Genomic DNA, 23,273 nt, shown 5'->3' with positions numbered 1-23,273 from the left:
TTTTACCTATGTTTTCTTCTAGGGGGCTTATTGTATCTTGTCTTATGTTTAAGTCTTTGATCTATTTTGAGTTGATTTTTGTGTATGGTGTAAAGGAGTGTTCTAGCTTCATTGCTTTACATGCTGCTGTCCAGTTTTCCCAACACCATTTGCTGAAGAGACTGTCTTTATTCCATTGTATATTCTTGCCTCCTTTGTCGAAGATGAGTTGACCAAAAGTTTGTGGGTTCATTTCTGGGCTCTCTATTCTGTTCCATTGGTCTATATGTCTATTTTTGTACCAATACCATGCTGTCTTGATGACTGTAGCTCTATAGCATTGTCTGAAGTTTGGGAGAGTTATTCTTCCAGCCTCTTTCTTTCTCTTCAGTAATGCCTTGGCAATTCTAGGTCTTTGTTCCATATAAATTTTATTATGATTTGTTCTAGTTCTGTGAAATATGTCCTGGGTAATTTGATAAGGATTGCATTAAATCTGTAGATTGCCTTGGGCAGTGTGACCATTTTAACAATACTGATTCTTCCAATCCAAGAGCATGGGATATCTTTCCATTTTTTAAAGTCTTCTTTAATTTCCTTCATCAATGGTTTATAGTTTTCTGTGTATAATTCTTTCACCTCCTTGGTTGGATTTATTCCTAGCTATTTTTATTACTTTGGGTGCTATTTTAAAGGGGATTATTTCTTTACTTTCTTTTTCTTTTAATTCATCGTTAGTGTAAAGAAATGCAACTGATTTTTGAACGTGAATCTTGTAACCTGCTACCTTGCTGAATTCTTCGATCAGCTCTAGTAGTTTCTGTGTGGACCTTTTAGGATTTTCTGTATATAGTAACATGTCGTCGGCATATAATGACACTTTTACCTCTTCTTTTCCAATTTGGATCCCTTTTATTTCTCTCTCTTGCCTGATTGCTGTGGCTAGGGCTTCCAAGACTGTGTTGAATAGGAGTGGTGATAGTGGGCATCCTTGTCCCGAATTTTAGTGGGAAGCTTTTGAGTTTTTCACCATTGAGTACTATGCTGGCTGTAGGTTTGTCATCAATAGCTTTTATGATGTTGAGATATGTTCCCTCTATACCCACTTTGGTGAGAGTTTATATCATAAATGGGTGTTGAATTTTATCGAATGCTTTTTCTGCATCTGTTGAGATGATCATGTGGTTTTTGTCCCTTCTCCTGTTGATGTGATGTATTACATTGAATGATTTGCATATGTTGAACCACCCTTGTATCCCTGGGATGAACCCCACTTAGTCATAATGTATAATCTTTTTTATGTGTTGTTGGATTCTATTTGCTAATATTTTGGTGAGGATTTTGGCATTTATGTTCATCAGTGATATTGGCCTATAATTCTCTTCTTTGGTAGTGTCTTTGCCTAGTTTTGGTATCAGGGTGATGGTGGCTTCATAGAATGAGTTTGGGAGTATTCCCTCCTTTTCAATCTTCTGGAAGAGTTTGAGAAAGACTGGTATGAGCTCTTCTTTGTATGTTTGGTAGAATTCCCCAATAAAGCTGTCCGGTCCTGGACTTCTATTTGTAGGAAGGTTTTTTATTGCTATTTCAATTTCATATCTAGTGATCGGTTTGTTCAAGTGGTCAGTTTCTTCTTGATTCTGTCTCGGTGGACTGTATGTTTCCAGAAGCTTGTCCATCTCCTCTAGGTTATCCAGTTTGGTTCCATATAGTTTTTCATAATATTCTCGTATGATATTCTGTATTTCTATTTTATTTGTTGTAATTTCTCCATTTTCCTTTCTTATTTTGCTAATTTGTGCTCTCTCTTTTTTCTTCTTTGTGAGTTTGGCCAGAGGTTTGTCGATTTTATTTACTTTTTCAAAAAACCAGCTTTTGGTTTGATTGATTTTTTTTCTATGGTTTTTTTATCTCTATTTTATTTATTTCCTCCCTGATCTTTATAATTTCCTTCCTTCTGCTGCCTTTTGGGGGTTTTTTGTTGTTCTTTTTCTACTTCTTTTAGTTGGTGAGTTAAATTGTTTGAGATTGTTCTTCTTTTTTGAGAAAGGCCTGTATCACTATAAACTACCCTCTTAGCACTGCCTTTGCTGTGTCCCATAAATTTTGTGTGGTTGTGCTTTCGGTTTCATTTGTCTCAAGGTATTTTTTAATTTCAGCTTTGATTTCCTCATTGACCCATTGGTTTTTTAATAGCATATTGTTTCATCTCCGTGCTTTCCTTTTTTTCTCCTTTGTTTCTCTGTTGTTGATTTCTAGTTTCATGGCATTGTGGTCAGTAAAGATGCTTGAGATAATTTCTATCTTCTTAAAATTCTTGAGGTTTCTTTTGTGCCCAAGTACATGATCAGTCCTAGAAAATGTTTCATGTGCACTTGAAAAGAATGTATATCCTATTTTGGGAGAGTGTAATGCTCTGAAAATATCCACCAAATCTAATTTTTGTATTGTATTATTTAGTTTCTCTGTTGCCTTATTTATTTTCTGTCTGGAAGATCTGTCTAGTAATGTTAATGCAGTGTTAAAATCTCCAACTATGATTGTATTCCCATCAGTATCCCCCTTTATCTCTGTTAGTAATTGTTTTATGTATTTAGGTGCTCCTATATTGGGTGCGTATATATTAACGAGTGTAATATCCTCATCTTGTATCACTCCTTTAATCATTATAAAATGTCCTTCTTTATCTTCCTTTATGGCCTTTGTTTTAAAGTCTGTTTTGTCTGAAATCAGTACTGCAACACCTGCTTTTTTGGCTTTTCTATTTGCATGGAATATCCTTTTCCATCCTTTCACTCTCAATCTATATGTGTCCTTCTCCCTAAAGTGGGTCTCTTGTATGCAGCATATTGAAGGTTCTTGCTTTATTGTCCAGTCTGCCACTCTATGTCTTTTGACTGGAGCATTTAGTCCATTAACATTTACAGTAATTAATGATAGATGTGTGTTTATTGCCATTTTGAACTTATCTTTGCAGTTGAATTGGTATATCCTCTTTGTTCCTTTCTTCTTCCTTTTGTGGTTTGGTAATTTTCCTTCGTATTATCATGGATTTTATTTAGATTTTGTGACTCCCTTGTAAGTTTTTGGCTTGTGGTTACCCTCTTCTGTAAGTCTATTAGCCCATTACTATATCTCGAACCCATCCTATGAAAAACAAAAGATTTTAAAAAGAAAGAAAAAAATTACTCTATATTTTCTTGCTTCCCTCTCCCACTCTTATTAATGATTTCAATGTCGTCTTTTACAATTTTGTGTTTATTTTATTTGTAATTCATCAGTTACCACCTTTCCAGTTATGAGTTTCTCATTTCTGTAGCATCCTGCTTCTTTTCTATTTAGGTAGACCTTTCAGTATTTCTTTTAGCATGAGTTTAGTGTTGCTAAATTCTTTTAGTTTTTGCTTGTCTGTGAAATTCTTTATCTCTCTTTCTATCTTAAAGGATAGTCTTGCTGGATAAAGTATCCTAGGCTGCATCTTTTTTTTATTCAGGGTTTTGAATATATCTTGCCACTCCCTTCTGGCCTGTAGTGTTTGTGTAGAGAAATCAGCTGAGAGCCTTATGGGGGTTCCCTTGTAACTCACTCTTTGCTTTTCTCTTGCTGCCTTTAGGATCATTTCTTTATCCTTGACTCTGACCATCTTGATTATGATATGTCTTGGTGTGGGTCTGTTTGGGTTCTTCCTGTTTGGGACCCTTTGAACTTCCTGTACTTGGATATCTGATTCCTTCTTTAAGTTTGGGAAGTTTTCAGTCATGATTTCTTCAAAAACCTTTTCAATCCCCTTTGATCTTTCTTCCCCTTCTGGGACCCCTATTATGTGAAGATTGGCATGCTTTATAGTATCCCATAGGTCCCTTATGTTGCTTTCATTTGTTTTTATTTGTTTATCTTGCAGTTATTCTGATTGGGTGCTTTCTGTTATCCTGTCTTCTAGGTCACTAATTTGTTCCTCTGCATTATCTAGTCTGCTTTGCACAGCCTTTAGATCCATTCTCATCTCAGCCAGAGTTTACCAATTCTGCTTGGCTCTTCTTTATCGCTTCTATTTCATTTTTGACATGTTTTATATCTCTAAACACTATCTCTTTTAGTTCCTTGAATACTTTGATCACTCCATTTTTGAAATCTTGATCTAGTAGGCTATCGATGTCTATTTCATTGATCATTCTTTCAGGGGATTTCTCTTGTTCTTTTAATTGGGAATGGTTTCTCTGCTTCTTCATCTTGCTCATATCTCTCTGGCACTGTGGCTTATGGAGTATCAGTTATCTATTGTGGTCCTTAAGGGAGTTTATTTATTTATCTATCTAATGCCTGTGTAGGAATAAAACAGATTTTTGGTGTCTTTGTATTTTGAAGAAGACAGTGTTCTGTCGGAGTTCCACAGGTACTCTGGTTGGCTGAGTGGGTCCATGGATGTGAGTCTTGGTGTATCTGTGGGAGAGGGTGAGCTATGAGCGTCATACTACTCTGCCATCTTGGCCTCGTCCTCAGTCTTCTTTCTCCAGTCCTCTGCGCCAAGTCATGGAAAGCTGAGGGGTCTGCAGGACCTGGTCTCCCTCACCACAGTCAGGGCTGTGGCTACCTGACAACAACTTCTCAGCACTGCAGGAATTTTTCTTAATTGTAAAAGCTATTTTACATATGTGTGTGTGTGAAGGATTAACTTTTGTACTTATTGTGGGAGTTTTCCTGGTTAGTTGTTTGGCTTTCAGTATTCAACAACTTCAGGTTGTTCAACATACAGGTTTTTCATTTTTATGTAGTAATAAAATCTCTCAATCTTCTTTTATTTCTTCAGTTGTCTGTTATGCTTAGAGAGTTCTGTCTTGAAATCAATTGTTACATTTCCATCTAGATTTTTAAGTATTTGGTTGGAGTGGTAATTATTTTATATTTAATTCTTTATTCCTTCTGAGATACATTTTGATTTATGGAAGAAGAAATGGAACCACTTTTGAATGTTGCAGAATAGTCTTTCTGTAATTTGTTAAATAATCCATACCTTTCCCATTGATTTGATACTGTCTTTATCAAATATTAAGCTGTCTGTTTCAAAACTATATGTTAATTTCTTTTGATTTGTCTATTAATATCATGCAGATATTAGTTTAATTTAGTACAGCTTTATAATTTAGTATCTGATAGGCTCAATCTTCTTCCTCATACCACACACACACATTCTTCTTTTCTTAGATGTTTCTTAGCATATGTTGAACTGTCCTTGCATCCAAGGGATGAACCTCACTTTGTAATATTGTATGATCGTTTAATGTGCTGGTGAATTCTGTTTGCTAGTATTTTGTTGAGAATTTTTGCATCCATATTCATTAGGGATAATGGCCTGTAGTTTTCTTATAGTATTCTTATCTGACTTTGATATTAAGCTAATGCCTAGTAAAATGAGTTTGGAAGTATTCCTTCCTCTTCAGTTTTTTGGAAGAGTCTGAGAAGAAATGGCGTTAATTCTTAAAGTATTTGGTAGAATTCACCAGTGAAACCATCCAGTCCTGGGCTTTTCTTTGTTGAAAGGTTTTGATTACTCATTCAATCTGCTTACTTGTTAGTGATCTGTTCAGATTTTCTATTTCTTCATTAATAATTCTTGGCAGATTGTATGTTTCTAGGAAAGTAACCATTTCTTCTAGGTTGTCCAATTTGTTGATGTATAGTTGTTCATACTGTGTAGTTGTTGCTTTTGAGCCTTTGTATTTCTATGGTATCAGTTATAGTCTCTCCTTTTTTCATTTACAGTAATTTTTATGTGCATTTTTATTTTTCTTGGTTAGTCTAGCTAAAGGTTTATCAATTGGTTTATCTTTCCATAGAAGTAACTCTTGGTTTTCTTCATATTTTTTCCTTTTCCTCTATTTTATTTATTTATGCTCTAATCTCTATTATTTCCTTTTTTCTGCTAACTTTGGGTTTCTTTTTTTGTTGTTCTTTTAATTGTAAAGTTAACTTGTTTATTTGAGATCTTTCTTTTTCTTCACATATGTGTTTATCATTAAAAACTTCCCTCTTAGAGCTTGCTATATTCCATACATTTTGGTATGTTGTCTTTCCATCTTTGTCTCAAGATATTTTTTAAATTTCCCTTTTGACTTCTTTTCTTTGATACATTGTTTGTTCAGGAGTGTGTTATTTAATTTTTATATATTTATGAATTTTCTAGTTTTTCTCCTATTGTTGATATTTAGTTTAATTCCATTGGCCTAGTTAGAAAAGATACTTGATATAATTTCTAGCTTCTTGAGTTTGTTCGGATTTGTTCTGCATTCTAATACAGTATCTATTATAGAAATGTTCTATGTGTACTTGAACAGAATGTATATTCTGATGCTGTTGGACAGAATATTCTGTATTTATGGTACATGTTGTCTATAGTGTTGTTCAAATCCACTGTTTCCTTTTTGATTCTCTGTCTGGATGATCTATCCATTATTGAGAGTGGGATATTAAAATCCCCAACTCTTGCTGTATTGCTGTTTATTTCCCTTTTCTGTTTGTATTTGCTTTATATATTTAGGTGTTTCAATGTTAGATGCATAAGTATTTACAACTGTTATATCTTCTTGATGGATTGACCTCTTTATCATTATATAATGACCATCTTTGTCCCTTTTGACCATTTTAAACTCAAAGTTTGTTTTGTCTGATAAAAATAAAGCTACCCTTTTTTTTTAATTTATTGTTTGCTTGAAATATCTTTTTCCATTCCTTCATTCTCATTGTCTTTGTGTTCTTAAAGTGAGTCTATTGTAGGCAGCATATTGTTTGGATCTCCTTTGGGTTTTTTTTAATGCATTTAGATATTCTGTGTTTTTTTGAGTGAATAATTTAATTCATTTACATTTAAAGTAGTTATTGATAAGTAAAGACTTATTAATGCTAGTTTGTTAACTGTTTTACAGATCCTTTGCTCCTTGCTTCTTCTCTTGCTGTCTTAGTTTGTATTTTAATGATTCTTTGTAGTGGTATACTTTGTATCCTTTATTATAATCTTTCTGTATCTACTACTAAATCTACTCTGTGGTTACTATGAGGCTTACATAAAATATTTTATATTGCTTCCCACTAAAATCTGGGACAAGACAAGGATGCCCACTATCACCACTCCTATTCAACATAGTCCTGGAAGTCCTAGCCACAGCAGTCAGGCAAGAGAAAAAAATAAAAGGGATCCAAATTGGAAAAGAAGAGGTAAAAGTGTCATTATATGCTGATGACATGTTACTATATATAGAAAACCCTAAAAGGTCCACAAAAAAAGCTACTAGAGCTGATTGAAGAATTCAGCAAGGTAGCAGGTTACAAAATTAATGTTCAAAAATCAGTTACATTTCTTTACACTAACGATAAATCAACAGAAAAAGAAAGTAAAGAAACAATCCCCTTTAAAATAGCACCCAAAGTAATAAAATATCTGGGAATAAATCTAACCAAGGAGGTGAAAGAATTATACACAGAAAACTATAAACCATTGATGAAGGAAATTAAAGAAGACTTTAAAAAATGGAAAGATATCCCATGCTCTTGGATTGGAAGAATCAATATTGTTAAAATGGTCACACTGCCCAAGGCAACCTACAGATTTAATGCAATCCTTATCAAATTACCCAGGACATATTTCACAGAACTAGAACAAATCATAATAAAATTTATATGGAACCATCAAAGACCTAGAATTGCTAAAGCATTACTGAAGAGAAAGAAAGAGGCTGGAAGAATAACTCTCCCAGACTTCAGACAATGCTATAGAGCTACAGTCATCAAGACAGCATGGTATTGGTACCAAAACAGACATATAGACCAATGGAACAGAATAGAGAGCCCAGAAATGAACCCACAAACTTTTGGTCAACTCATCTTCGACAAAGGAGGCAAGAATATACAATGGAATAAAGACAGTCTCTTCAGCAAATGGTGTTGGGAAAACTGGACAGCAGCATGTAAAAAATGAAGCTAGAACACACCCTTACACCCTATACAAAAATCAACTCAAAATGGATTAAAGTCTTAAACATAAGACAAGATACAATAAACCTCCTAGAGGAAAACATAGGCAAAACATTATCTGACATACATTTCAAAAATTTTCTCGTAGAAGAAATAAAAGCAAGAATAAACAAATGGGACCTAATGAAACTTACAAGCTTCTGCAGAGCAAAGGAAACCAGAAATAAAACAAGAAGAAAACCTACGGAATGGGAGAAAATTTTTGCAAGTGAAACCGACAAAGGCTTGATCTCCAAAATATATAAGCAGCTCATACGACTCAATAAGAAAAAAATAAACAACCCAATCCAAAAATGGGCAGAAGACCTAAACAAGCAATTCTCCAAGGAAGACATACAAATGATCAAAAAGCACATGAAAAAATGTTCAATATCACTAATTATCAGAGAAATGCAAATCAAAACTACAATGAGGTATCACCTCACACCAGTCAGAATGGCCGTCATTCAAAAATCCACAAATGACAAATGCTGGAGAGGCTGTGGAGAAAGGGGAACCCTTCTACACTGCTGGTGGGAATGCAGTTTGGTGCAGCCACTATGGAAAACAGTGTGGAGATTCCTCAAAAGACTAGGAATAGACTTACCATATGACCCAGGAATCCCACTCCTGGGCTTGTACCCAGAAGGAACCCTACTTCAGGATGACACCTGCACTCCAATGTTCATAGCAGCACTATTTACAATAGCCAAGACATGGAAACAGCGTAAATGTCCATCAACAGGTGACTGGATAAAGAAAAGGTGGTATATTTATACAATGGAATACTACTCAGCCATAAAAACCAACAACATAATGCCATTTGCAGCAACATGGATGCTCCTGGAGAATGTCATTCTAAGTGAAGTAAGCCAGAAAGAGAAAAATACCATATGAGATCGCTCATATGTGGAATCTAAAAAACAAAAACAAAGAAACAGACAAAAACAAAGCATAAATACAGGACAGAAATAGACTCATGGACAGAGAATACAGACTTGTGGTTACCAGGGGGGTAGAGGGTGGGAAGGGATAGACTGGGATTTCAAAATTGTAGAATAGATAAACAAGATAACACTGTATAGCACAGGGAAATATACACAAAATGTTATGATAAATCACAGAGAAAAAAATGTGACAATGAGTGTGTATATGTCCATGAATGACTGAAAAATTGTGCTGAACACGAATTTGACACAACACTGTAAAATGATTATAAATCAATAAAAAATGTTAAAAAAATATATTTATAATATTCTATTTTAAGCTGATTACAGCTTAACTGATAGTATACAGAAGGTTTATATTCTTATTTTTTCCATCTTCACATTTTAGGTTATTGGTGTTACAGTTTACATCTTTTTTATATTATGTATCCAGTAACAAGTTTTTGTAATAATGGTTACTTTTTAAACATTTTTAACTTTTAAACTAGATTCATAAGTGAATTGTGCACCACCATTACAGTGGGACTTGTTTTTTCTTGATACAAATAATTTACTTACTCTTTTTGAAGAAACTATTTTTCATTTATTATATTCTATTATGTTTTTTAACTCATTAATTTCTGTTATTTCTTGTATGTAAGCTTTATATTGTTCTTTTTCTTCTAGAATTAAATGCTATTTGTCTTGGTTTTATTTATTATTTAACAGTGAAATAGTTTTATTCTCTAATTTTTTCCAAGTATAGTTCCTGTCCATCATTTTATTCTCAGCTTAAACATTATTTTTTTCTGAAAAGCCTCTCCCTAATCTACCCTTAATCCTTTAACCTTCCTCTCCAGTTCCTTCCAGCATATGTTTGGGTGTCTTTCCACGTGCTCTCACAGACCCCTGTTACACTTCCCTGTCATAGTATTTATCACACTATATTATTATTATTTCTTAGATTCTTACTCTTTCTGAGACAATTATAAAATAAAAACTCTCTAAGTAGTTTCTGAGTTCTCATATCCTGACTCTTCCCCATAATAACTTGTCTTTGATACTGGATAGTCAAGTCACCAAGGGCCCGAATTGTACCTCTTTTGCTTTCTTGCTTACCGTGTGTTCTCAGACCTCTGCTGCTCTACTGAAACCATCCTTTAGAAGGTTAGTATCCTGACCATCAAGTCTTAAAGTTTTCTCCATCCTCTCTGACCTCTTTATCTAATTAATTAATTTTAATTAATATAATAGGCACTTTGAAAATTATAGCAGGTTTTAGATTTACAATATAATTAGTTGCAAATTACAGAGTGTTGCTGCATATTCTCTTTCCCTCTACACATAGGTACTCCTATTATTTGTATCTTGAATCAGTGAGATACATTTGTTAAACCTGATGAGCCAGTGTTGATTTATTATTAACTGAAGTCCCTAGTTTATATTAGATTTCACTCTTGGTGTTGTACATTGCATGAGTTTTGACAAATTTGTACACCATCACAGTATAATGCAGAATAGTTTCTGCTGTAAAACCCCCTTGAGTATTATATCCACTAACTATCTAATACCGTTGTCTATTCTCTCTTTAAAATACTCTTTTCTCTCTTGATTTCTAAAATCATGCTAAAATTACCTCATTCTTAATTTTCTAGTTATTCCAAGTTTGTCTTCACTGGCTCATTTTCTACCTTTTCCTCTCCTAATGTAGTTATCCCTCTCATTGGGATATCTCTCATATCTTCTCAACCCTATTCTTTTCTGTCCATACACTCCTATCTCCCAATTCTCAGTCATGATTTTACATCTGCTTATTACAAATTTTTATGTGCCTCCTTACTACCATTTCCAGGTCATCGTTTCTTTCCCAAGTCAGATCCTCCTCCTGATTTTCCAATTATATTTAGAAGTACAGTGCTGTACACCAGAAATTGACACAACATTATAAACTGACTATACTTCAATAAAAATATATATACAAAAAAAGCAAGAAATAAGTACCATTTCAGGGTCACTCAAACTTGATCATTTCCTTTCCGTTGCCCTGAGAGTTTCATAATCATTATGTCATTTCTTTCTTGTTATCTCTCCTTTGCTTTTCCTACTCTCAACCTTGTGATTGATGTCCTTACTACTTTTTTATTTTTTCCTTACTATTTTTTAAGACAGTTATAACAACTATCTAAGTAGTCTATAGGGTTTCATCTTCTGATTCTTCACCATCTAGGCAATCCTCACCACCAGAATAATTTTTCTAAAGTAAAAATTTAATTTTACTTCTTAGTCACTTCCCAGTGCCTAACCAGACTCTATACTCTAGAACTAAGGCCACAGCAGCCATTCTTGGCTATTCATGGTTTCTTAACATTATCTTATGCTTTTCTATTTCTTGGGGATGCTAAACTACTTCCATTCTCAAATATACCTTGAATGTATGGAGGACATCTTGAGACAGCATAGATTTTTTTTTTTGATACTGTATACCAAATGAACACATGATATTTATTTGGTGTTTTTTTTTAATTTTATTTTATTGGGTTATATTCAGTTTACAATGTTGTGTATTTTGCTTTTTAAAAAGAATTAAAGAAAGCAAAATGAAAACAAGCTTCCTTTCTTTTTCCAATACAGTGGGTTCAAATAAAAATTTATTCTAATTGTGTGACAGTAAGGCAACTTTTGAGCTTCTTATGCTAAGAACCTGGAAACAAACCTGATTACTCAAACCTGATTACTTGTCTGGAGGACTAGGGAGGAAAAAAAAATGAAAAGTTACTTTCTTTATAGTCATATCTCTCCAGACCATTTATAGATCCATTTTCTTTGACTAGATTTACTGATTCCTTTCCTCCTGGGTGAATCACCAGATTTTTAAATTTCAAATCTCAAAATGATTTTGTATTATTACTTCTATTGCAATGTGTAAACAATGAATCGGAAGTGCTTATAACTTAGCACATTTCATCTGGAATTTTTCAGTAAGCTCATAGTACTTTGCCAGTACTGGAAATATTCTTATATCTATACTTGTGGTTGCAAATTCACTAATTTTAGCTTTTTTCTAATTTTGTTTTGCCTCATTCACTATTGTACATATTAATCGAATGGCAATCAATATATCAGATATTTTAGCAGAAGCAGTGGAATAATAAGAAAGAATGGTGACAAATTAAAATTTGACATAAAAGGGCAGCTAAACTCTGCTTTTACAAATTACTATGAGGACAGATAATTATAAAGGTGGTTTCTCTTTTACTTTTGTATTTTAAAGAGTTATTTTCTACTTTTTCCTATTTGGCACATGTATTTCTCTTTTAAATTTATATATTAGCTGAACATTTCTATGCAACTCTTCTGAATTTCATAGATTATGATTTTTGAGTTCTAATTGATAGCCTTTTATCTCAGAAATTGAGAACACTGAGAAGTCCCTTTTCTGTCAAGATCAGAATTTACATATGGTAGATCATGCTTCCAAGTTAAATTCTTAACAGCTTTATTGAGATGTAATTCACATACCATAAAATTCATTCATTTGAAGTGTACGTGTTTTTAGAATATTCACAGACAACTATCTCAACAATCTTAATTTTAAAAGATCTTAGTCCTTCAAAAAGAAATCTCATACTCATTACCAGTCACTCTCCATTACCCCTAGACATCATGCTCTACTCCCCAGCTCTAGACTACACTCGTCTACTTTCTCTCTCTATAGCTTTGCCAGTTCTGGATATTTCATATAAAAGGAATCGAACAATATGTGGTCTTTTGTGGCAGGCCTCTTAGCATAATGTTTTCAAAGTTTATCTATATTGTAGCATGTGTCAGCACTTCATTTCTCTTTATTCCTGAATAATGTTCCATTGTGTGAATATTCTGCATTTTGTTTATCTATTCATCAGTTGATGGACATCTGAATTAGTTTCACTTTCTGGCTGTTAAGAATACTGCTGCTGTGAACATGAACATTTGTGTCGGTTTTTTTACATGGACATTTTACAGTTTAGTAAACTTTGTAATAAGACTTTTATAGTTTTAGGCCTTATATTTAGATCTATGATGCATTTTGATTTAAATTTTGTACATGGTACAAAGAATCCAACTTCATTCTTTTGCATTGTAGATATCCAGTTGCTCCAGCACTGTATGTTGAAAAGATTATTTTTCCCCATTGAATTATCTTGGTACCAGTGCAAAAAGCAATTGATGACAAATATAAAAGTTTATTTCAGGACCCAAGATTCTGTTCTATATAGATCTAGATGTCTCTTCTTACGGTAGTACCACAGTGCATTGATTGCTGTAGTTTTGTAGCAGGTTTTAAAATTGGGATTTTAATAGGGATTGCATTAAATTTGTAGATCAATTTAGGGACTGTTATTATCTTAAGTCTTTTAGTCCATGAATGTCGACTTTTTTTTTTTAGATCTTGAATTTTTACCAACAATGTTTTGTAGATTTCACAGTATAAGTTTTATACCTTTGTTAAATATATATTTTTTTATTTTTATTATTTTAGATGCTATTATAAAAAGAATTGCTTTCTTAATTTTGTTTTCATATTGTTCATTGTTAGTTTATAATAATACAATTGATTTCTGTATGTTGATAATGTATCCTGAATCCTTTCTGAACTCATTTATTAGTTCTAATAGCTTTTTAGTAGATTTCTAAGGATGTTCTATAGACAAGATCATGTCATCTGCAAGTGGAAGTAATCTACTTCTTCCTTTTCAATCAAATTACTAATTTGATCTCTTTAGTTATTATTGATCTATTCTGATATCCTTTTTGCCCTTGAGTTCGTTCTAATAATTTGCATCTTTTTAGGAATTTGTTTAATGTATCAAATTTGTTGGTGTACAGTTGTTGATAGTATTCCCTTATAATCCTTTTTGTTTCTGTAGGGTCCGTAGTGTTGTCTCTTTTTTCATTCCTGATATGAGTAATTTGAGTCTTTTTTTCTTGCTCAGTCTAGCTACAGTTTGTCAGTTTTGATTAATACCTCAAAATTTTTATTTTGTGTTGTTTTTCTTTTCTATTTCATTTATTTTCACTTGTCTCTGTTTTCCTCCTGCTTGCTTTCAGTTTAGTTGCTCTTCTTTTTCTGTTAGGTAGAAGGTTTAGTTTTTTATGTGAGTTTTTTTCCCCTTTTTTTTCATACAAGGCATTTACATCCATTAACTTACCAATGATTACTGCTTTACCTGCATGCCATCAGTTTTGTTGTATTATATCTTCACTTTCATTCATTTCAACATTTTTTTCTAGTTTCCCTTGAGATTTAGTCTTTAACCCATTGGTTATTTAGCAGTACAATGTTTTGTATCCACATATCTGTAATTTTTTTATTGATTTCAAATTTTATTACATATGGTTAAAAAATGTACTTTGCATGATTTCAGTTATTTCCAAATTTACTAAGGCTTGTTCTGTGGCTTACCATATGGTTTATCCTGAAAGATGTTCGATGGATGCTAGAGCAGAATGTGTTTTCTACTACTACTGGGTGGAGTGTTCTGTAGGTATCTGTTAGGTGTAGTTGGTTTATACTGTTGTTTAAGTCTTCTATTTCCTTGTTGATGTTCTCCTGGTTCTGTCCATTATTGAAAGTGAGGTATTGAAGTCTCCAGCTATGATTATAGAAATGTCTATTTCTGCCTTCAGTTCCGTCTCTTTTTGCTTCATGTATTTTGAATCTCTGTTGTTGGGTACATATATGTTTTTAATTTTCATATCTTCCTATTAGAGGGACCTTTTAACATTAGGAAATATATCTTTTATAAGATTTTAATTTTAAGGTCTGATATTAGCATGGCTAATTTGTATGGCACCTTTTCCCATTTACTTTCAACTTTATTTATATGTCTTTGAATCAAAAGTACATTGGTGGTGTTATAATGTCATACAAAGTATTTTCACTACTCTAAAAAACTTCTGTACTCCAGAATGGCATATGGACTCTCTTTTTTCCCTTGAAAGAGGTGCAAAGCCTTCATGTCTATAAGACCACTGTGGCCCACCCATGCATGGACTGGACAGGCTCTAGGTGGCAAATTCCCCCGCTAAATACTACGGCTTTTCTTCCAATATTGAGCCCTGTCCCACTGGTCCTGCCCAGCAGCCATGTGGAAATGCCCATTTTTATTAACTGTGGGTGTGTGTGTGGCGTGCAGGCTGCTGTCCCATTCAAAGTGTTTGTTTTTGGCCCCATGTGCATCCAGAGGCTAGTAGGTTGGAGGTTCACTCTGATTGCTCCAGAGAAGGTACAGCCTTAGGCATGCACTGACTTCCAGACTACCAGGGATGACTGGGTGCTGTTTTTAAGTCTTGGCTTCCTAGGATTGACCCTGAATTCAAGTAAAGTATTGTTCACCACCAGTGAGCCTTCACGCTGTGTTGATAGGACTGTGTGACTTGGAGAATGCTTTCATGTCTGTCCTACATCTTACTCTAATTGCCCCTGTGTGGTTGCAACATAGTGCGTGCGCACAGGCTTTCTGAGCCCTTGAATTGACTGTTCCCAGGAGGGCTCATCTTGGTTGTCGCTTCCTGGTTCTCTCCACTGAAACCTGACTGCTCTGCTGTTTCGCTGGTCTTGTAGCTGCTGACTTCTTTTAATTGCTTTCCACCAAGATCTCCTTTGTTTTTGACAACACCCTTAAGCATGGAGTTCTTGGAGTTTTGTTCCCCTCAGGCAGAGCTGCTACTGAATTCTTTACACTTATGACCTGCTTTTCACCCAGGGCAGAACCCTGCTGCCACTATACCTGAGCTGGGGTCAGGACCAAAACTTTTCCTGGATTAATACTCTGACTATACGAGTGTGCACTTGGGAAGGGATTGACAATTCCTGTCTTTTAGCTTGCCCTCCTGGTGTGAAACCTCCATCCTACTGGTAAACTACAGTGGGGAAGATTGGGACACACCAATATTTTGCACCTAGAGCTCTGTAGGAGAGAGAGCTGGATGAGATAAGAGAGACCTGGTTCTGTCAGCCACACCAGCTTGGAAGAGAGCTTCTGCAACCATTGGGGAGATGGGAGTAGGAAGGATGAGAAACACAGCCTGCTTCTCCCAAGGTGAAACCATATTCTCAAACTGGGAACTGGAGGGGAGAGGGAACCCCTGTTTTGGCCTAGGTAGAATCTCAGAGTAAAGCTTCTGTAATGTGGAGGTGAAGAGGTGAGGTAAGGGAGTAAATGGTGCCTCAAATGTCAGGCTCTGTTCTTATCAGATTTTGTAGATTTTCTTTAATGACTGTTTCTCCCATTTACTGTATGTCCTTTGAACAATATCCAGAGACTTTAGGTAATTTTTTAAAAATCATTTTCACCAGTTACATTGTTATTTTGCTTGGGAGAGAGTTCACCCAGATACTTGACAATTCTGGAAGTCCCCACCACCACCACACACGCACTAAATTACATTTTTCTGCTTACATGAGATCATCCTAATGTTACGTTGAATACACCAAAAGTCTGCCTAAGTGTTCACAACCTAAAGGGAAATATTGCCAGTAGTGAAAAGCAGCTAAAACATCTTTGGTCCTGATTTTAAGTTGCTGATATTGAAGCCCACAATCATGATAGACAACTTCCTCAAGATGTGTAGGAGAATCTGGTTGTCTGACTAAACTTTTAAAATAACTTAAATTCTTATTTGCTTCTTGTTGTTGCTGGATGTAATTTGTTTGTTTCTTAATTCCTACATAGTATAGTAGGGAAAGTAGTATGATAGTGAAAACATTAGTTCTTGTCATAAAACTTATGGGCCCATGCTTTATTAAATCAACCTAGACCAAATGTGCTGTGCCCTAGTTAGCTTGGAAAGCCAGATTTCATACAAGAAATTTGCTTTTGTGAACATTTTCAATTTTAGGGAGAACTAAGAAGTCTAAGAACTTGTCAATTTCTCCATACAGGTTTATAATATTTGTGTATACATTTCTTACAAATAATTTGAAGAAATGGATTATTTCTCACTCATCTCTATACTCCTACTTCATTTTATTTCTAAAACACAATCCCTTTAACTCTGAGGTTCAACCACATTGCACAACAGGCAGCTTTTCAGATGCTTTGTCCATTTACACCTATGTGTCTTTCCTGATACTGTCACTTCTTCATCTGGTGTATCTTACTTACCTTCACTCAACTTAATATTACTTTCTCCTTTAAGTTTCTGTTTCTCAGTCAGAAGTAATCATGCATTTCTTCTGTTCCAAAGGCAATTTTATGACTTTTATAATTTTTTACTTGTAATTATCTCCCTCTGTAGACTAAGAATTAATTCACTTTCATCTTTTTTATTACCACATATTAAGAACTTAATTATTGGATGAATGAGTGGATAAATTAAGGATTAAATGAATTGTGAAATCTTTTGTTTTATAGCCGAGAGACACACAAGATTGCAGTATTTTATGTTGCTGAAGGACAAGAAGACAAACATTCCATTCTCACCAATACAGGAGGAAGTCAAGCATATGAAGATTTTGTAGCTGGTCTTGGTTGGGAGGTATTGTTTTAAATTATACCAAATATCATTTTATTTCTATTTGGAAGCAATGGTTTCTCTTTTTCTTTCTGACCTGTTTTAGAAGTGTTACTTTAGGAAACTCAACAACCTGACAGTGGGTTTGTTATTTGTTTTTGCCTTGTCTCTCATCTATAAAGGCAGCAGCAGTTGGGACTTAACGAGTTTTTAACTATTTTATCACAGGATATATTGTCAGAGTACTAAACACATAGGCTTAGAAGATCTGGATTTTCCTCACAGCTGTGGCCTCTAGAATAGTGGTCTTCAAACAACGATAAGAATATCCTTAAGGCTATCCCAGGGATTCCTGGGGGTTGGGAGGGCGGAAAGCACATCAGCATGGATAGTTTTGAGGAGATAAGTTCCCAGATCCTCAGCTTTACTAAAATTAATACCTGAGAACCCTTCTGCAGTCTCTTGCCTCTTCTTTTCCTGTTCTTCATCTTTGTAAAAGAAAGGCATACCACTCACTCACCTGCATCCTACATGGCCCTAGAAGGTTTGGCACCGAAAAAAGAGACAGTTGATTCAAGAAGGCATGTTCCTGAGAGAGAGCGTGTCTCTGACAGCAAAAGCACGAGATATTGAAAGGTGCTGCACTCTGTGCCATGTCAGCAACCAACTCATACCAAAGTTCCTGAACCAAAGCTGTCTAAGAATTATAACTCAGAAGTGAGCTATGTGTCATAGTGATTTGTATTAGTAAGTTTATTTAAATTGAAAAATGAAGAGTCAGACATATAACAGAAAGTAATTTGATGTGGCTGATTTGTCATTAAGTTAATAACAAACATTTTATATATGTTATATCAGCCAAATCTATGCTCTAAGATTTTGATGAAGATATATTTAAAGTACATAAATATACAGTGTACTGGAAATTATATCTTTTGCAACAGCTTAAACTTAAGATGAGGATTTTCTTTATAGTTGTCAATTTAATACATAATTTCTCAATATTCTTTTAGAGTACATGAGCAAAATTGTTGAAGACCACTGCAGAAGACTGTAAGCTCCTAGAAGGCAGGCTCCTTCATCTTACTAGGTTTTCTTTCTCAATCGCAGTCCCTGCACAGTATCATCCAATACATAAACCTTTAGCATTCAATATATATTTTTATGGCTGATCTAACCTGCTGTTTCATAAACTGAGTTACTTGAGCTCTCTTGGCCTGTTTGCTTATTTGTCAAAGGTAGTATACTTTTTTACTCAACAGATAAAATATGAAGTTCATTTGAGATATGTATGTGAAATTGCTTTGGAAAGTATTAAGAAACATTATAGGTTTCCTTTTTTAAAAAAGCAAACAATAAAAACCTAGAACAGTGTTAGTAAAAAGCAAGAGACATTTGAAAGAGTAAATTAGGAGAACTCACACACTTCCTGGTTTCAAAACTTAGTACAAAATACCTCTGATCGAACAGTGTGTTACTTGCACTAAGGATAGACATATCGATCAGTAAAATAGATTTGAGATTCTAGAAGTAAACCCCATAACTGATTTTCAACATGGGTTCCAAGACCATCCCATGGAGAAAGTCTTTTCAGCAAATGGTGCTAGAATAACTGGATAACTGCATTCAAAAAAATGGCTTTGGACTCTTATCTCATACTATGTACAAAAATTGACTCAACAACTGAGAGAAGAAGCAGAAAGAAAACGAGCAAGTGTAAAGAAGGATTCAACACCACCATCAACCAACAGGATCTAATTGACATTTATAGACTACCCTACCCAATGATACCATAATACATATCCTTTTTAAGTGCCCATGGAAATAATACCAAGATAGACCATATATTGGGCCATAAAACAAATTTCCGCAAGTTTAAAAGCATTGAAATCACACAGTCTTTTCTCTAACTACAGTACTATCAAAGTTGAAATCATTAACAGAAGGATAATGGGAAAATCTCCTAACACATGGAAAAGTTACATTCCATATAATTCCGCCTATGTAACATCCTTAAACTGACAGTTTCAGTAGTGAAGAACAGGTTAGTGATTGCCTGGTTTAGGAGGTAGGGTAGGAGGGAAGTGGCTGTGCGTCATATAACAGGGCCACATGGGAGATCCTTGTGATTCTCTCTCTTAGTCATATCAGTGTCAATATCCTGGTTGTAAAACAGCTTTACATTGGGGGAATCTGGGTAAAGGGTACGTAGGATTTCTTTTTATTATTTCTTAAAACTTCATGTAAATCTACAATTATTCCAGATAAAAAATTTTATTTTTTTATTACGAGTGTTACGGAAGTGTTTACAGCAAAGGAACACTATGAACTGAAACTCCTTTATAAACTCAGAGAACTGACTTGAAGATAACTTTCTCACTAAAACAAAACAGAACAAAAAATCTACAGTAAGATATCATTTTTTTACCTATCAGATTAGCAAAGGGCATAAGGTTTAATGATATATTTGAAAGGGTCTGTGGGAAATAGGCACTCTCATGCCCTGTTGAAACTGTCTGTGGAGTGCAGTTTGGTAGTGGGTTTCAAAATTAGGAGAAGTACACGTGCCCTTTGACCTGCAGTACCACTTTTGACTTTGTCCTACAGATCTACCTTCACAAATGCAGCATATGTGTTCATTGCTGTTCACTATAGCATTGACTATAATAGCAAAAGATTGGGAAAGCCTAAATATCCTTCAAGCAGGGCGGTAGTTAAATTACTGTACATCAAGAAAATGGACTTCTGTGAAGCCATGAAAATTAAGAAATCAGGATGCTCTTTACTTACTAATAAGGAGTATTTTTCAAGGTATTTTAAATGCAAAAAAGCAAGGTCCAGAGCATTGTGTATCTGTGCTGTGTGTGTGCCTGTTTGTATATATACATACATTGAAGATTTAATTGTATATCAAGAACATTTTTGAAAGGAAACAAATTGCTTTTTTGAAGGCATACTTAAATTGCTTTTTTGAAGGAGAACTGAGTAGCTAGAGATGAGAGACATGGAAGGAAAAATTTGGATGTATCTTTTGAACTTTTAATTATATGAATATTACTGAGTCAAGAAATTTAAAATATAAGTGATTGAGGCAATCTTGTAGTAATGGCATAAAAACTAACTTGTTATTCATATGTTCAGCCATTAGTAATGGCTTTGATAGTTGAGACATGTTCACTTCACATGATGCAGAAATTTGTTTTTGTAATTCTCTACTTTATCATATATTTATAGTTTATTTTTTACAAGTATATGCATGTCGTTTCTCTAAATGGAGAGATACAAGCAATGTTTAAATTTTGTTTTTTTTTATACTTCTTTAATTTTCTACAGTGAGTACAAGTTGCTGGCTTCTGTGCATCAAACAAGTCCAGGGGATATCATCTAATGCAACAACCTGATATTAGCATGTATTATGTTTATAATCAGGAAAAAAGATAATTAAAAATCTTTGCACAGATTAACTTGTAGTTTTTTCATGCATTTGAAATATAATTAAGTTTTGCATTTCTGTATTTTTGTTCTGGGCTATGATAGGTACTAATAATTAGAAAGCCGGTTTTGATGAGTAAATATGACACACCTAATTAGTCATTATATCAGAGTGACATTACTATTTTAACTTTTTCTGCAGGTCAGTTCCAGTCTTGATTTTGGCCACTTGATTTTTATTTTCTGGCTTTGATATTCCCTTGACAGCCTTTACAATTTAACACCTAGTAGCCTAATAAATGATGCATAGTGCACAGCGGTTGATTTCTTTCCTAATTAATTTCTACTAATTAAGGATCAAATACTTAAGAAAAACTACCAATATTAATAGAACAGCTCTAACTAATAATACTGGATCAAGCATTAGTTGATAACATGCGAAAGACTTTCTTCCCCATGTTTTTGCAAAGAGAGAAATTTGAGTATTTTTCAGTAGTGAGTTTTTGAGTTTGTTTAGTTAATTAATATTATATGTCTTTTCATTGTTTCTAGGTAAATCTTACAAACCATTGCGGTTTCATGGGAGGACTACAAAAAAATAAAAGCACTGGATTGACCACACCATACTTTGCTACCTCTACTGTTGAAGTAATATTTCATGTATCAACAAGAATGCCTTCTGATTCTGATGACTCTTTGACTAAAAAAGTAAGTGTTGAGAAGAAAGTGCTCAGAGTTTAAATCCTAATAATATATAAAATATATAAGTAAGTGATCTAATTAATTGATGAAGAACTATTCTGAGTACTCTACTTTCACCTAGTAGTGTCTTCAGAAATAGTAAAGTCTGTATTCCTTAATGATATGATTGAAGGTGATAGTCTTAACAATGAATTTGCCTTCAAGGAAATGGGCATTTGAAAAATTGAAAAGCTTCTATATATGTTCTCATTGATGAAATTATATTTCAAGTCTCTACACACATGGATAGATATAATTTTTATATGGATTGAGGGAGAGGGAATAAGTTAAAATGTAAATTACTACAAAACGCCTAAAATGTAACCTTTTATCATAAATTTTTTTTTAGCATTTTTACAAACACATTTTTAATACTTTAAATCTCTGTAAGCCAGGAAAACCTGTCTTTTATCATAAATTTTAACTAAAACTAATATAGCAGATAAAATAAACCTTAATTAATTCAAATAGATTTTACTGCCTTAGAATTTATGAGAGATATAGTGGAATGGTTTTGATGGCCAACATCTTTTAAAACCTACACCACTGTTTTGCTACAGCTGGCACAAGCATTCAAAAATCATTCTAGTGACCACAGACATACCTCAGAGTAAAGTTGCATGTGTTCAATGCGTGTTTGTTTTTTTTAGGGAGAAATATTTTTTTAAAGTAAAACCTTGTCCCATGTTTCTTTATTGTCTCCTCCTCCTTTTCTTCCTTCTCCGCAGTTTATTCAGAACTACTGCTGAATGTAACCAACGTAATAACATCATAAGTCATTTTATTTGATAGTCTGTTATCATGTTGCCAGATATTAAAGCTCTTTACACTTCATTAATAAGCTATGAAAAGAAAATAGTGTTTCTTACACTCTTTAGAAAAGGAACTTCAGAATTCCTCTCAAATATTTTGTAAGATTGATTTAATGTCCTTGATTCCTTTTGTTTACGTTTTAGAATACTGTTGGAAATTGCCTATTAAATGAGTAATGGTTAGTAAGATTAATATATAGATGCTGACTAGATTGGAATGAGTAGCAAAGGTGGAGCTAATTGATAAATGTAGGAAAGTATATTCAGTAACAGGTTTGCTATAGAATTGGCATATAGTTTTTAGAAGTACAGAATGAGACATGAATACTGACAAGAAGATGGTGAAGAGCTGGATTGGAGTAAAACTTCATTAAAACTTCCATTAGGCACTTTCTTCCATCACTTCATTTTAAATCTGTATGAAAATAAGCCATACCCAAATTAGGGACAATTAGGAGTTTAGTACAAAAAGATAAATAATTTTAATCATTAAGAACTTGGCAGTGATCCTCATTTTCATGACTCCATAGCTACAACTTTTAAGCCCCAGAGCAGAGTCTAAAATTAATAGTATCTTCGATTGCAAATGTAAGAGCAGAACAAAATACATCATTTTTTGTTGAAATGCTTTTCTTTTTTAAGGAAATTATGAGGCTATTTTTACTTCACTATATTAAACCTGATGATTATAAGATGATTGAAATTTTATTCCTGCAACCTTTGTAAAAATGTCAAATAAGTAAGGTTTCTTCTTTCCTTCACAACAGTCACAAAAGTTTGTCCTTAATTATTTGAGGAGAATCTGAAATGAATGGTTAAAAATCCATTGTCATAACAAAATTAATTTTGGAGATGATAATACCACTTAAAATTATTGTATGGT

At 33.9% G+C, this 23,273-nt stretch overlaps 1 protein-coding gene across 4 annotated transcripts in view; it reads left to right on the top strand.

Moving 5' to 3' along the window:
- Window positions 1-23,273, top strand: part of RALGAPA1 (Ral GTPase activating protein catalytic subunit alpha 1) — a 212,859-nt gene that overhangs the window by 145,272 nt on the left and 44,314 nt on the right. For all 4 annotated transcript variants that reach the window (XM_072962928.1, XM_031678941.2, XM_006212752.4 and 1 more), the window contains exons 35-36: window positions 17,306-17,429; window positions 21,390-21,545. In XM_072962928.1, coding sequence (XP_072819029.1) covers window positions 17,306-17,429; window positions 21,390-21,545 — 280 coding nt within the window. The remainder of the gene's footprint in view (window positions 1-17,305; window positions 17,430-21,389; window positions 21,546-23,273) is intronic.

Source organism: Vicugna pacos, chromosome 6 (genome assembly GCF_048564905.1).
Source record: "Vicugna pacos chromosome 6, VicPac4, whole genome shotgun sequence".
Classification (NCBI taxonomy): Eukaryota; Metazoa; Chordata; class Mammalia; order Artiodactyla; family Camelidae; genus Vicugna; species Vicugna pacos.
The sequence above is the reverse complement of the archived record's forward strand: the minus strand, read 5'-3'. Positions and strand labels throughout refer to the sequence as shown.